This window comes from Equus quagga, unplaced genomic scaffold (genome assembly GCF_021613505.1).
Source record: "Equus quagga isolate Etosha38 unplaced genomic scaffold, UCLA_HA_Equagga_1.0 73442_RagTag, whole genome shotgun sequence".
NCBI lineage: Eukaryota > Metazoa > Chordata > Mammalia > Perissodactyla > Equidae > Equus > Equus quagga.
In genome coordinates, this window is record NW_025802777.1 from 9363801 (window position 1) to 9379540 (window position 15740).

At 39.2% G+C, this 15740-nt stretch overlaps 1 protein-coding gene across 1 annotated transcript in view; it reads right to left on the bottom strand.

Moving 5' to 3' along the window:
- The window catches only part of LOC124234256 (intersectin-1), a 204100-nt gene that overhangs the window by 133386 nt on the left and 54974 nt on the right, over positions 1-15740 (bottom strand). Inside the window, exons 2-4 of the mRNA XM_046651506.1 lie at positions 12199-12258; positions 10170-10262; positions 9114-9177 (exon numbers count right to left, since the gene is read on the bottom strand). Coding sequence (XP_046507462.1) covers positions 9114-9177; positions 10170-10262; positions 12199-12226 — 185 coding nt within the window. The 5' untranslated portion in view covers positions 12227-12258. The remainder of the gene's footprint in view (positions 1-9113; positions 9178-10169; positions 10263-12198; positions 12259-15740) is intronic.

Below are 15740 nucleotides of genomic sequence, written 5' to 3' on the forward strand. Positions count from 1 at the left end.
TGTACGTCTGGAGTTAACTCAAAGAAAGAAAACACGAAACACATGACAAGTGTGACAACAACAAAGACTAAAAATCTCTAAAAATGATAAAAATTGTAAAAGTCAACACTATCATTTAGGAAAATAAGATCAGAAAGCGGGAAATGGAACGCCATGGCTCAAAAACCTCCTTTTTGCCTCCTATAGGAGCAGCCTGGTCCTTGTGCAGTCAGTGATGCCCCTGCTTCAGGAAACCACCCAGTGGAATCTAAACTGCACCCACGCTCACGAGCTTGAGCATCACTTCCCATATGTCTCCTGGTCATTGGGATTCCTACTACCATGAAATGCTCATTCACATCCTTTGCCAAGTTATCTGATGGATTGCATGTCTTTTTCTTGTCAGTTTATAAGCGTTTAGTGTATATTAGTAACTGTTTATCTGTCAATTGTTGATTTTTAAAAATTCATTACCTGTCTGTCCATTATATTTACCATGTAGAAATTCCACATTTTTATATATGAAATATTTCTTTTATCACATAGCTTGTACTTTTTCAGTCTTTCATTTTCTAAGATTGTATTATTTTATTACATTTCAATCTTTAAATCAACTGCAGTTGTGTGTGTGCGTGTGGTATGTTACCCCAGGGGTCAACGATATTTCTTCCAGATGGAGATCTAGCTTTCCCAGCAATATTTATTAATGAGTCCATCTCTTCTCATTGAACTAAAAAATACTTTTGTTACTTATTAAATGCTCACATGATGCAAGACCTCTTTTTGGATTCTCTATTCTGATTCCCAGGCCGATATGACAATGGCCTGATCACACCGGCTCTATGGTACATTCTGATACATGGAATGGGTTTTTTTTCCTTAAACTTTGTCTGGCTATTCACGGACATTTCTTTTTCCCTATGAACTTTAAAATCATTTATGTATTCTGCAAACAACCCTATTGGGATCCAAGCTGAAACTGTACTACATATATTAATTAATTTTTGGAGAACTGACATATTGATAGTTTGTCCACCAAAGAAAACAGTATGTCTTTCCATTTGTTCAGTTCTAATATCTCCTTTAATAAGATAATAGCACTTTCTTCATATAAATAATTCTTTTTCTTATTAAATGTATTCTTAGGAATTTTATCATTTTTGTCACTATTTTAAGTGGAACATTTCCCCCATTTTCATATTTACGTGTTCATTCCAAACACAGAGAAAAATTTTGCTTTTAATAATCATTTATGTTGTATTCAGCTATCGTATCAAACTTCTACGAATCTTACTTTTTTTAAGCTAAAATCTCTTGGGTTTGGAAGTATACAATTACATAACCAACAAAAAAAAGAGGTAACTTTCTTTTCCAATATTTATACCACTCTTTTTTATTGGTCTTATTGCCTCTAAGACATTACTGAACACGTGAGCATCCCTGCTTAGCTTTGAGTTTAAATGAAATGGCTGTAGTGTTTCATCGTTTAGAAGAATATTTGGTAGTAATTTTTATAGAGTAGTTTGATATATTTAAGCAGGTCCCTTTTCTACTTATTAGAAATGATTATTATATATATTTTTTCTTTCTTTTGAGGAAGATTACCCCTGAGCTAACATCTGCCGCCAATCCTCCTCCTTTTGCTGAGGAAGACTAGCCCTGAGCTAACATCTGCACCCATCATCCTCTACTTTATATGTGGGATGCCTGCCACAGCATGGCTTGATAAGCGGTGCATATGTCTGTACCTGGGATCTGAACCGGTGAACCCTGGGGCACTGAAGCAGAGCGTGTGAACTTAACCGCTACACCACTGGGCCAGCCCCTGGTTATTATATTTTTTCCCAAATACCTAATCAGCATCTGCTGGGCTGACAAGTTTTCTTTTTCCATTTATCTGTTGATATAATAATGTTGAGATTTCTTAATTCTGAACCAATCTTGCACTCTCAGTATAAACTCAAGTTGGTCACAGTTTTCATTTACTATAGAATTCTATTTGCTAAGATTTTGTTTTGATTTTTTGCATCTATATTCATAATTGAGACTGGTCTCTCATTGCTTTATTTTTGCATTATCTTTCAGGTTTTATAAGGGAAGTTAAGTAGAATGAAATGGTGAACTTTCCTTGAGTTAAATAAAATGAAACAGTGAACTCTCCTTCTTTTGCTAAGTATTTCTAAAAAGACATAGAGCTATTGTAAACGGTTTTCAGGGAAAATAAAGTTTCCACTGATCGACATCAACATGCATACTTGAAAAAAGAATTAGGCACAGAGATTCCCACTCCCTATTCCCCATGCCCAATGCCCCTGAAACATGTGCTTCAGTGAGAAACAGAGATATCCAGTGTGGGACAATGAGTGGGCTAGGGGACAAGAGACTCTCTGGTAATGGCTTAATCAGAAGAGCTGAGGGTTTCTAAGAACCTTTGCACTGAAGTGCCTCAATGCGAAACAGGGGGAAACATGGAATCCTCAGGTTCCAGCCCCCACCACCACAATCCCAATATTTTTTTGGGAATTCTGTGTGGTCTTTCTTTAAAAATTGTTTCTCAACAAAACAGAGCTGTTGGGACTCCTCAGCAGTAAAACCTCAAAGCCCTTACGGAAATATAGTAGTTACACACAGCTCAGCAGCCCTGCCGTGATCCACTGGATCAGAGCTGGCATCCTATTTCTCAAGGCTGCTCTGCAAAAAGTGACTTCAGCTCTGCCATCCACTCCATCTCCCACTTATAGTCACTTTCCAGTTTACTCACTTCTAATAATCCCCCCAAAAGACTAACTAGTGTCCGTCAACTGATGATTGGATAAAGATGCCGTATATACATACAGTGGAATACTACTTGGCCATAAAAAAAGAGAAAAGCATCCCATTTGCATTAACATGAAAGGACCTGGAGGGAATTATGCTAAGCAAAATAAGCCAGACTGAGAAAGACAAACACCAGATGATTTCACTCATATGTGGAATATGAACAAACACACGGACAAAGAAAACAGTTCAGTGGTTACCAGGGGAAGGGGGGTTGGGGGTAGGCACAGGGGGTAAAGGGGAGCAGTTATGTGGTGACAGACAAGAAATAACGTACGACTGAAATCTCATCAATGTAAACTATTATAAACTCAATAAAAATAAAAAATATATATGCTAAGAAAAGCATAAGTCAAACAATTGCTGTATATGACTCTTGAAAATGAACTGATCTTAAATACAATGTTTAGCCTGATATTAAAATCTGTACACAGCAGCAAGCAGGGTTGAGATAAGAGAGGGGCCACAGGTATGCTGAATATTAACGGTAAGTTTTTTGATTTGTACAAATAAACCATGCATTAATATCATCCACTGTTGGTGGGAAAAAGTGCTTCAACTCCAAACAGAGGGAATCTGGCAACATCCACAGAACTATATGCACATTGAGTCTGTGACGCAGCAACTCCACTCCTAGGAATTTACCCTGAAGATGCACCTCAAACAATGGGAAGAAAAAAATACACACACACACACACACTTTAGCTCATTCACTACTGCATTATTTGTAATTGCAAAATATTGGGAATAACTGAATGCACATACATAGATTAATTGAACAAACTATGGTATATCTTCCACAACGAGTACTATATAACTGTAAAAAAAAAAGAGAGAGAGAGACAGACAGACAGATCTCTTTGGAATGATATGAGTGATTTCCAGGATGTGTTGTTAAGTGAGAAAAGGAAAGAATAAAAGAACATTTATAGGAGGTTACCTTAAAAGAAGGAAGAGGAAATAATTTAAATATAAATATGCACACATAATGTATCATGGATCTGCTTTTCTTCCACAAAAAGAAACAAAGGAAGAATAATAAGAAACTAATAGAACAGGTGGGGACGGGATGAAGGGAGAGGAGAGGCAGCGACACTTCTCTGAGTTCACTTTTTTGTATACTTTTGGCATTTGGAACCGTGTTGTGTTGTGTATTCAAAAAAATAACATTAAGGCCGCAAAGACGAGAGGAGACCCACAAACTGAATAAAAACATAGGGCCGGCCCCGTGGCCAAGTGGTTAAGTTCTCGCGCTTCGCTCTGGCGGCCCAGGGTTTCGCTGGTTCAAGTCCTGGGCGCGGACAGGGTACCGCTCATCAGGCCATGTTGAGGCGGCGTCCCACGTGCCACAACTAGAAGGACCCACAACTAAAAATATGCAACTATGTACTGGGGGGGCTTTGGGGAGAAAAAGCAAAAATAAAATCTTTTTTAAAAAAAAGACTGATTGAAAACAAAAATAAATAGACCGAATAGTATTTTAAATAAATAACATATCCACATAGAACGAAGGGAAAAAAACCTAATTGAAGTAACTTCTAACCACGGTACTTCATATACCCTCAGTCTTATAAACAAAAAGAACTTTGACATCATCTTGAACTCCACTGAGGAAGTCTGGCGTCTGTAGTGGAGACGAGTGGAGCGATTCTGAAACGACTTTGTTTGTATCATAGCATTAAGGGAAAAGACCAGCCTCCTCTCGCCCCATCTCACTCACTGCACCAGGGCTCATGCCTGTGGATTCCTTTAGGAGCCCACCTCAGCCACAAAGGCTTGTCATGGGCTGCTCACCCCTCACTGTGCAGATTAATCCAGCCTAGTCATTCATTCATTCGTTTGTTCATCCAACAAACACTGGCGTTAAAACTGTGAAAAAGACAGGGTCGGCCCTCACAGAGCTTATCTTTTAGTACAAGTAGACACTAAACGAGAAAACCAATCGGATTATTCCACATGATAGGTGCTACTGAGAAACAAAACAAGCTAACGGGAAAGAGGAGACGGCGGGCCGCAGCAGGTGCAGAGGGAACTACTTTAGACTAGCAGTCAGGAAACACTTCTCTGGGGAGGTGCCATATGAACTGAAACCTGAAGGGTAAGGAGCCAGCTATGTGCGGATCTAGACGAACTGCCTGACAGGAAGAGGAAATGCCAAGTGCAATGACCCTGAGACAAGAAGCCCGGCCCGTTTAAAGAACAGACACGAGGTCACTGCAACTGGAGTGTAAAAACTGAGGAAGAGAGCGGTGCAAAATAAGAGAAGGGGGAAAAAGCAAGAGCCAGATGATATTGGGCCTTACGGCCTTGGTAATGACTTGGGATTTCCTTCTCATTGGAGAGTTTTAAGCGGATTTACCTTTTACAAAGATTGTTTGGGTGCTGTTTGGAGACTGGAATCTAAGGTGGCAAGTGTGAAAGAGAGACTCCAGTCAGGATGCTCAACCGTGGGCCCAGGAGAGATGACAGATTAGGATGGGAGCAGTGGAGGCAGACAGAAGCGGCCAGACTGGGGATAAAGTCTGTAAATAGAGTCAAAAGTATATGCTGATGGAGTAATCAGGCATGGCTCCTAGCAGCTGGACAGATGCTCAATGCCATGAACTGAGATGGGGAAGACTCAGGCATGGGGAGGCAGGCGGGGAGGAACAGGAGTCCTGGATGACTGGTTTTTAGTGAGTGAGTGTGGCAAATTGGTCGTGTTGGGGGTGGAAGGCCCTTCTGACATATAGTCAGAAGCATCCTAACATAGTGCATGTTACATAGCTGTTTGCCCTGCCCCGACGACCCATCCCTGAACCAGGTCAACAAGCTGTTCAAATCTTTGCCTGTATGTCTCCGGCTCCCTCCTCCTCTCTCAGGGCCCATTTCCAGGTGGGGCTCCCTCCCTTCCCCTCCTTTCTCTCCTTAAAAGCCTCTAATCTCTACTTCTGTGGCCCCTACTCCCTCTAATTCCAAAGCCCTCATTCAACCTTTTTTCTTTCCTATACCTTCAAGGCTACTGTCCGTTCCCCTCTGCTTTCTTCTCTTCCCTCTCCACACCAGCCCAAGGCTGGAACAATTTTAAGCATTTAAGTTGCCAAAAGGATATATGATATTTGCCAGTTTCCTTCCAGTTCCTTACTAGTAAGACAATTTCTAGGAAGATGAATCATCTTTGGCCACTATTATAATTTGGCATTACACACACTGACTTGACTCTGTATTCTGAGAATTCAGGTTTTCCTTTATTCTTAATTGGAAATTGGACTGGACAGATAGGTAGACCCAAAGTATTAGTAGGTTAAAGTTCAAAAGTTCATCAAGGGGTTATATAGTTTTTACATGGAACAAAAATTAGAAAGTTTCCAACATATACTCCCCAGCAGTCCACATCACTCATCTATTTGAACCGAGGTCCAGAGCAAAGAAAGTAAGGCCCAAAGAGAGAGAGAGAGACTAGAAATAGTTCCAATCCAAAATTTTCTTCTTCCCCAGATGACTGACATCGAGACGGCCTAAAACCCAGACTCAAACCCTCTCCTGACCAAAAGGGGCACGCGCCTTCCCAGTGACCCCACCAGAAAAACCACCTGAGAACACAGAAGGAGCATGAGAGACAGAGAAGGAAAACTATTCCATTAGGTCAGCTGTTATTATTTATAAATTTAAAACCTAAATTTGAAAAGGTCAAGTATTGCCCAGGGTTACGAAGCGACCAAGCATCAGAGGCAGCGCGGAAGGATACTTCTCACCCATACTTTGCACTACTCTATTCCACCATCTTCCCAGCACATCTGTGCTTCAGGAAATTTTCGATTATTTCCAAAGGGATTTCTTTTGAGAAAAGATACTTAGAGGCATGGTTTTCCCCCCGACTAGCAATTCTTGTCAAGAAAAATATGCCATCACAAATTTATTTAACAAAATGTCAGAAAAAATTAAAGACAAAGAACATTTTGATTTGACATAAGACTGCCAATTCATCATCTGTATTGCTAATAAAAATTTTCACTATAAAAATATTAAGCTGCGGGGCCAGCTCCGTGGCCGTGTGGTTAGGTTCACACGCTCTGCTTCGATGGCCCAGGGTTTTGCCAGTTCAGATCCTGGGTGCAGACATGGCACTGCTCATCAGGCCACGCTGAGGCGGCGTCCCACATGGCACAGCCAGAAGCAGTCACATCTAGGATATACAACTATGTACTGGGGGGCTTCAGAGAGAACAAGAAAAAAAAGGAAGAAAGAAAACGAAGATTGGCAACAGATGTTGGCTCAGGTGCCAATGCTCAGGTGCCAATCTTTAAAAAAAACAATATTAAGTTGGAAAAATGACTTTGGTATACTTAGCTAAAAACAGTTTGGAAAACTAACAAATGTTTTAATTGAAAAAAAGTGAATTTACTAGATAATACTTTATTTTTCTCCATTACACTTACTAACATGTGACAATTTTTATACTCCTATCGACTACCTCGTTCCACTAGATTACAATTTCTATGACAGTAGGAATTTTGTCTATTTTGTTCACCGCTGTATCCTCAGACCTACAACAGTCACTGACCCATAGCAGACATCTGATAAATATTTTTCCACTGCTGATTGAATAAATGCCAAGTGAGATTTTCTTACAGCAGAGTATTCATCATTAGACTGCTTTTTGAATGAACCTTCACAAATTGGGGAATAAAGCATAAAAGCAGAATTCAGTGGAGGAAGTTAAGCCTGGGAAAGGAAGGTTCCAGTCAGAGATCTTGACGATGGTGTGAAACATAAGCATAGGCCAGAACGTAAAGCAAAAGAAGCTTGTTACAATTAACACAGATGTCACAAGTCTCTTGCATTTAAACTTAGGCACTTAATGGACAGGTCAGAGTCGTTGTGCTCACATGTCCATGAGTCCTTGTGCTCTCGCTTGCTCTCTCCTTCCCAGCCTTTTATTTTATTTTAAAAGTAACTCCAAAACTTTGGTCATCTGATTTTTCTAGCTCAAAGTAGATCAGAAGTTAGAGCTAAGGACGTCATCAGAGGACGCTCACAAGCTGAGACGGCTGCAGCCAATATGCTGACAACCAGGAAAAAGAAAATAAAGCAGACACCAAAAACAGCACAGGAATCTGGTATCATTTAGTTTCCGTTCAAATATATCCATCCACAAATATATACAGATAATAAGTATATATATATATATATTTCCCATAGAAGTTTTGCTATTTCAGAACATAGTAAATGATTTTCACACTGATGACGCTCATAATCAAGCTTAGACTATGTTCTGTAGACCCTGCTTGAAGGCAACGAGGAACTACGTCAATCTTTGTTAATTTCCATAAAACTATAAAGAAAAAGACTGATCATTTGAGGGGACAAGCAATGAGTTGGACAACTGAGTTATGTGGAATATCCGGTCCCCAATGATGATAGCAGCTCCTTTTTGGGTTTCGTTCTGAAGGCCTATTATTCCACACCAACTCTTTTATTTACAGTTTGTCCACTAATCCTCTCAACAACCCTGTAAGCAAAGTACGTCTTCCCATTTTCTAGATTAGAAAACTGAGGTTAGAGATGATAAATACATGTTCCAAATCATAAAGACAGAAAATAGTACAGCTGGGATTCAAAGTCAGGTATCAGACTACAAATCATGTGCTCTTTCTAGTACAGCAAGCTGCCTCCCCAACACTGAGGAGCCCGGGGATATGAAGATTAACTGTAAGAACCACACAGTGGGGGAAAATGTGGCTTCTTGGCAACAGAATTCCGCATAGCTCCCCAAAATCATAAACCTAGAACCCAAAACCATATCTGCCACCCTTTTTCACTCACTCTCTTTCCTTCCTGTGGTTTCAAAGGACTGAATGTGAATTTGTGATAGTTAATCAGGAATTCAACAATATTTATTATGCACCCTCCTTGTACAACATTGTAATAAACACTGGTTATTTCACTATTTCACTGGTTACTTCACAACGAACCCTCAAACATTTTCTTTACTTTTTATCCAATGAAACATACAGAACCATTACATTATAAAGCAAGAGATGTGGACATTCAGATGAGTATGGGTGATGTGGATGAAGCCAAACAAACTGGTGAGAAAACAGCAAAACACAGATTTCACGACTGGAAATTCAACTTTGTGACAGTGTTATCTTGCAAATGTCACCACTTTTTTTTATTAGTCCCATATTAGAAAGATATTTTTTCAGAAGCATTTCTCAGGTAAGAAGCAGCAGAGTATTTCAGACTAGAGATATTTGTTCTCCTTCTATATGTTAAGAAATTATATTATCGGAATATTGTACTTTACCTTCTGCTTACATGAAGTTCCAACTTACCATATCTGTGCTAAAACAGGCTGAGGTAACCCAGATTGAAAAAAAAAGTTTCTAGCTTGATCACCTGCAAATCAAATGGAGAAAGTTTCAGAATAAACAACAGCTGACAAAAATTCTCTTACAGCAAAATTATAAAAATAAGAAAGAGGCTGGTACTCCTGTACATAATACATTGAACACATGATAAAAGCCAAATGGTAAGTCTATAAGTGACAGCAAAATGAACCCATCAGCATTTACTTTAGAACATAACACTTTAAAAAACCACCTCAAAAGGGCAGGGGTAAACTGTCCATTTTCATTAATATGCTGTTAACTAAGATGGTGACAGTTACACATTAACGATAAAGCGAATCTACAGGAATCTTCGGGAAACTGATGACCCATACTTCTACTTTATAAAAAAGTTCTTTGCCATTCCCAATATCCACGGTTCAAATTTTTGGCATTTCTAATACATTTATAGAGAATAAGTAATAAGGATTAAAAGAATCACATCAATTTGAGATTAAGAATTAATAAATTAAAGAGAACTATGAGACATACGCAAAAACAAGTCCCCAGGAAATCCAGATCCCATTTTTTCTAAAGCTAATTCCTGAAGAGTAATCAAACAGGAAAGATAATAGAAACGGCAAAGTACAAAAGGATCTTTGGGGACACAGCAATAAGAGAATTCCTTTTTTTTTTTTCTCTTTAAATGTTCAGAATCTGTTAATTTACTTAAGTTTCCCAAGCCAGTTCAAGATGAGAATTAAGCAAGTGTTTTCACTCGGGAACCACAGTCTAATGCTACATTACTTAAAGAATGTGGTCCATTCATCTTAACCAGTTTCCATCACCAGGGACATGCCTGAAACGAGTGACCTGACATCCATCAGAGACTGCAAACAGGCTTGAACGCATCACAGGAAACACAACTGTAAACATACAGGCTCAAGGCTAAGACAATCAGGGAAAAGGTCCCCTCGGTCATATGTGCCCACCTTATCTCTGCATAACAGGTTTCCCACAGATATATGCACTACTGATAAGTAAAAATACTACTCCAATTACCAGTAATAAATCCAGATATTGGTTTTAAACTATGGAACTGTTGATCATGCTTCGCTCTTTCCTCTGCAGTTATGGTCCAGATATCCAGGCTGCCTACAATCCAAAGAAAACACAAAGAAATTATTCAGTGAGAACACAAAGCACTCCCACACACTATTTCCACAGTACTTTAAGATTCCGTCAACACATTATAAATGATTTGATAAATTAACATCCGTTTGTCCTTGGGAGTTATGCATATAAAGTTAGAAAATAAAAAAGAAAGTCATTGGCACAAATTCTTTTTTTAAAAACTTGTCTTATAGTCCTGTAGTTAGCAGGACTGTAGAAAGACATGCTAAGTTAATAACTACAATTTATTTACATAAACTTAAGCAATAGACTAATTTAAAACTGCATTTCCAGATGTCTTAAATGCTACAGGTGAAAGTTACAGGAAAAGTTGGTTTCACAATTAGTATCCTATGCAATTGCATGAAAATCTTTTTGGAGTGATAACAATATCCAAATACTGGATTGTTGTGATGGTTGCACAACTCTGTAAATTTACTAAAAATATAGTATGTCAATTATACCCCACTGAAGCTGTTTTTAAAAATGGGTATGCTGAAAAAAAACGATGGCAAACCAAAGTGAATGGGATTTAAGCTCTCCTTCAGTTTCAGGTCTCAGACTGACCACATGTCCCCTCATTTCTGAGATCTTCCTCACCTTAGTCTTAGGTCTCCTCAAACAAATTCACCAAAGTAATTATAGATTACAAGGGTGAAGGCTTTCAAAACTTCAGACACTTTCCAAGATGGTGGCAGCAGGCAATATGTATGTTTCACACAAAATGCAAATGTGCCTAGCACAAAAGCAAAACGTCTAAACATCACATCTCCCCTCACTACAGGGTCTGGGATAACAGCGACAGGTAGAGTGGCAAGTCATTGAGTCCCTGGAAACATATGTATTGAACGCCTTGTGTGTGCCAGGCAATGTGTTACACATTAGGGATAAATGGTGATGGAGACAGGCCTTTCAGTCCTGCAGTTTCTAGAAGGGATTTTTTATTGCCCTGTCAGAATTCATCCCTGGAACTATAAACAAAATCAAAACCAAAAAAAAAAAACCCTTGCTCAATAAATAAGAAGCGGGATGAAAACAAAACACAAAATAACGCAATAACGCTAAGGTTTTGAAAGGTTTGCAGACTTCTGTATTAGAATCCCACAGGGGCTTTTACAGATATGAGCAGAGGAACAGCGCTTGTGTCTCCTTACTCTCTTCACGATGACTGGAGCAGACAGCTGCCAAGAGTAATCCATTAATAGGCCACATTCTTTTTGAAAATAAAAAAAATTAGTTGGCCAGCAGGCAAGAACAGTACTTAACACTTTCGTAATAATGTTAGGAAAAACTACCTGAAAAATACATTTTATGTAGACTGATATGTTTCAAGCAGATAAAGTAAAACAAACAAAAATGCCATACTCCAAATTGAATTTTCAGAAAAAGTATAGAATAAATGACCCAGTCACTTCAACAAATAAATTACAAAGAAAAGAACAGATGGAGGGAGAATTCAGTAACGAAGGGGCTTCGAAGATGCTTGGACTCACTGCCATATACGTCTCTTGTTTGGATCCTGTATTTGAACAAACAAACTATAACAAAAAAAATCTAAACATTATCAGGGAAGTTTTCACACTGACTTGATAGCTGAGGGCATTAAGGACGTACTGTAAATTTTATAAGTGTAATGTGGGATCGTACTTATGTCTTCAAAAGTGTTATCTTTTAGAAACACGTACTAAAATATTTGTGGATGAAACAATATGATGCCTGAGAGTTGCTCAAAAGAATACAGATGAAACAATGTTGGCCATGAGTTGATTATCATTTAAACTAAATGAAGGGTACACAGACGATGGGTTGATTCTGTTATTCCCCTACTTACGTGTGTATTTGAAATTTGCCATAATACTGAGCTTTTTAAAATATGGTTTCAAAGTACATTAAAAAAGGAAAATCTTTACAAACTTACCACCAAAAGGTGTTGGAAACTGAGCCATGGTTCTGTTCCTTTTACCTTTCTAATGGACGCCTGTAATTGAAACGCAACATGTAAGTTTATGAAAACTTCACTCCTGTAGACATATAAACACACTAACATGTTGTCTTTAATGATGAGAAGACTGACACCAAAGCTAAGGTATAGCACTACAAATGAAAGTTAAACTAAGGGGTTCATTCATTCATTCTCTGCGCAGTTTCTTAGTGTTGGGTACAATAATGTGCACTGAGGAATGCTGATGAAAGATTCTCTGGCAATAAGAAGCTTTCAGTCTGGTAAGTAATACCACTAGTTCAGGAGAGCCTATTACATCATTAATGTTGTATTTGTTCCTTTTTAAATATTTCTTCTTCTTAACCGTCTACACATACTAGTTCATCTGCTTGCTGGTCACAACAACTGCTTTTTGTTTTTTTGTTTGTTTTTTGATGAGGAAGATTGGCCCTGAGCTAACATCTGTTGTCAATCTTCCTCTATTTTGTGTGTGGGACGCTGCCACAGAATGGCTTGATGAGTAGTACCTAGGTCCATGCCGGGGATCCTAACTAGAGAACCCTGGGCTGCCAAAGCAGAGCGCACGAACTTAACCACTACATCACCGGGCCAGCCCCAAGAACTGCTCCTTTTAATGAGCACTCAGTACATGCTGCCCACTGTACTAGGTGATCTATAGGTCTTATCTCTTCCCTGTCATCACAGCCCTTGGAGATAGGGACTCTTATTACCATCCTTACATTGCAGATGAGGAAAATGAGAATCAGAGAGGTGAGGTGATTAGAGCAATGTCACACAGTTGGTAACCCAGCTGGATTTGAGCAGGGACAGCAAACTCCACAGCCTGTGTCCCACCTGTGAAAAACACTATCTGCAACTGCAGCTCAAAGACTCTGAGAAAGGCTGTACACAATGCGTGTTACACTAGCATCTGCCCAGAATACCAAACAGCAACCCAAGGCTCCAAAATTCTCCACAGGCATCAGTCGTTCATGAACAGCCAATGTGAAACCAAGCCAGGCCTCTTCCCCAACTAAAATAATGCAAACTTAATGAGTATTTTTTCCTATGCTTAATTTAACAACAATGGTAAATGTGTATAGTTAAAAATGAATACTAAATAGTCAGCGAAAACACTTAGATAAATTTAGATTTCAAAAAAGTAGTCCCTTGCCCTCATCCTCCTCAATTTCATATTCAATCTGTTCCCACATTTTTTTTTTTAATTGACACAACAATGTCTTTTACTCTCCTAATTTTGGGGGGTTTATTTTGCTCTTTAGTTTTCTTCGGTTTCTTGCATGATTCGATTCCTTGTTTGTTGGCTCATTGTTTTGGGTCTTTCTCTTTCACTTTTGAGACTTTCCTCAGACATCTGGTGATCCCCAGGTGTTTCTTCATATTTAGGAGGGAGGCACTAAAAGAATGCTCAGAAGCTGGGTGTGGGTGGCACGTTTGCTGACTGATGGGCTTGTCCATACAATGATCAGATATATACCCAGTCACCTTCTCATTGGGAGACCTCCAAATGTCAGTAAGCAGAGGTCTTTTCATCGAAGCTGTTCAGTCTTGCCAGAGAGAATGAAGTGTAGGGGAGGGCAGAGAGAACACACATCTAGCTACTGGCTTCTGGGGAGGAGTGGAGAAGGGAGAAGGAGGTGAGGGGCCTACACTTCAGTGTGCAGACTTGTCCATAATCCCTTTATTTTCAGCCCCATGCTTCACCCCTCTAATCTGAAGCATCTCTGGTTCCAGTGTTCTTCCCATCTGCCCAGAAGGAAGGGGACGGAAGTGAGTCACCTGTCTGCTGAGGGTGTAGAAGAAGGTGGTCAAAGACCTGGACACAGATTTTTAAAGAATTTCCAATTTCAGCTGCAAAACTGACCTCTGCCTTTGGGAGTACCTGGAGCCCCCAAGCACTCTGAAGCCCGTGCAGACATTCCTGGGGCGAGCTGGCTTGTCCCACATCTTCATCACCCCCTGTAGGCACTAGGTTGTATCCTCCTCTGAACCCAGTTACCACTCCTCCATTTACTCTCTGTTACCAAAAAATGGTTAAAACCTTTTGTCACTGTCTCCTCCACCATTATCTTTTTCCTTATGAGTTAACATCTTTTATGCTTCCTTTGTGATTATACATACATATATATAGTTATTGTTGTTGAGGAATATCAGCCCTGATCTACTATCTGTTGCCAATCTTCCTCTTTTTGCCTGAGGAAGACTGTCCCTGAGCTGACATCTGTTCCAACCTTCCTCTATTTTATGATTATAGCCAACTTTAGGGAAGGAGAAAACACATGTGGTCCAGGCACCATCTTTAACAGGAGGTCTGTGACTACAGTTTTGAAGCAGGCTGCTTCTCACGGCCAGTTCCCTTTAGAAGCTGCAGCTGCTATTCTCTTCTTCCACTGTTTCTCAGTCAATACAGCACGTGGGCAAGCTTGATAATTCTCCAAAAGATTTCAGTGTGTTTTACCTCACTCCACATTCATAATGTTCTCAAAATTGACAAGTCATACATCTTTTTATTGAGCTCTACAAAAATGGCAAGCTCTTAATTTTAAAAGCATAATAACACAAATATTTAACACATGTAAGATGAGAATACATTCTGTTCTGTTTTACTTCCATTCTTTACTGTGTATTGCAAAATCAAGAAAAGTTATTGATTTATCTTCCTTATACCCAGCCACTTTACCACATTTTCTTACTGGTGCTAAGTCTTCCAGATGAGTCTCTTAGGTTTTCTAGAACTATATCTTCTGGAAATAAAGAATTTAGCCTTATGTTACTAGCCCAAATCAATAAAACTAAGCTATATAATAGTTGTGATAGCAGGAACTTTCACACTGTCCTTGATCCTCATGTCTTGGTTTTGGTATTTCATAATTTAATATATTTGTTTGTTGTTGTGTTTAGGTAAATAGTCTTTATCATGTTTTTGTTGTTGTTGTTGTTTTGGTTTGGGTTTTTTGGTTTTGTTTTATGGTGAGGAAGATTTGCCCTGAGCTAACATCTGTTGCCAATTTTCCTCACTTTTTGCTTGAGGAAGATTTGCCCTGAGCTAACATCTGTTGCCAATTTTCCTCATTTTTTGCTTGAGGAAGATTTGCCCTGAGCTAACATCTGTGCCAGTCTTCCTCTACCTTGGATGGGGGTCGCCATCACAGCATGGCCACTGACAAGTGGTGTAGGTCCGCGCCCAGGAACTGAATCTGGGCTGCTGAAGCAGAATGCGCTGAAAACCACTAGACCATGGGGCCAGCCCTGACTTTACCACATTTAGGTAGTTTCCTTCTATTCCTGTTTGACTTAAAATTTTTATTAGGAATGGCTGTTAAATTTTTTTCAGAAGCTTTTTTTTTATCCAATGAGATAACCACGTATTTCTCCTTTAATTAACATATTATATTATAGTGATGTATTTCCTAACATAAATTATCCTAGCATTTATGTAATAAACCCAATTCAGATATGCATGTTATTCTTTTACTGCACAGTTAGGTCCCACTTGC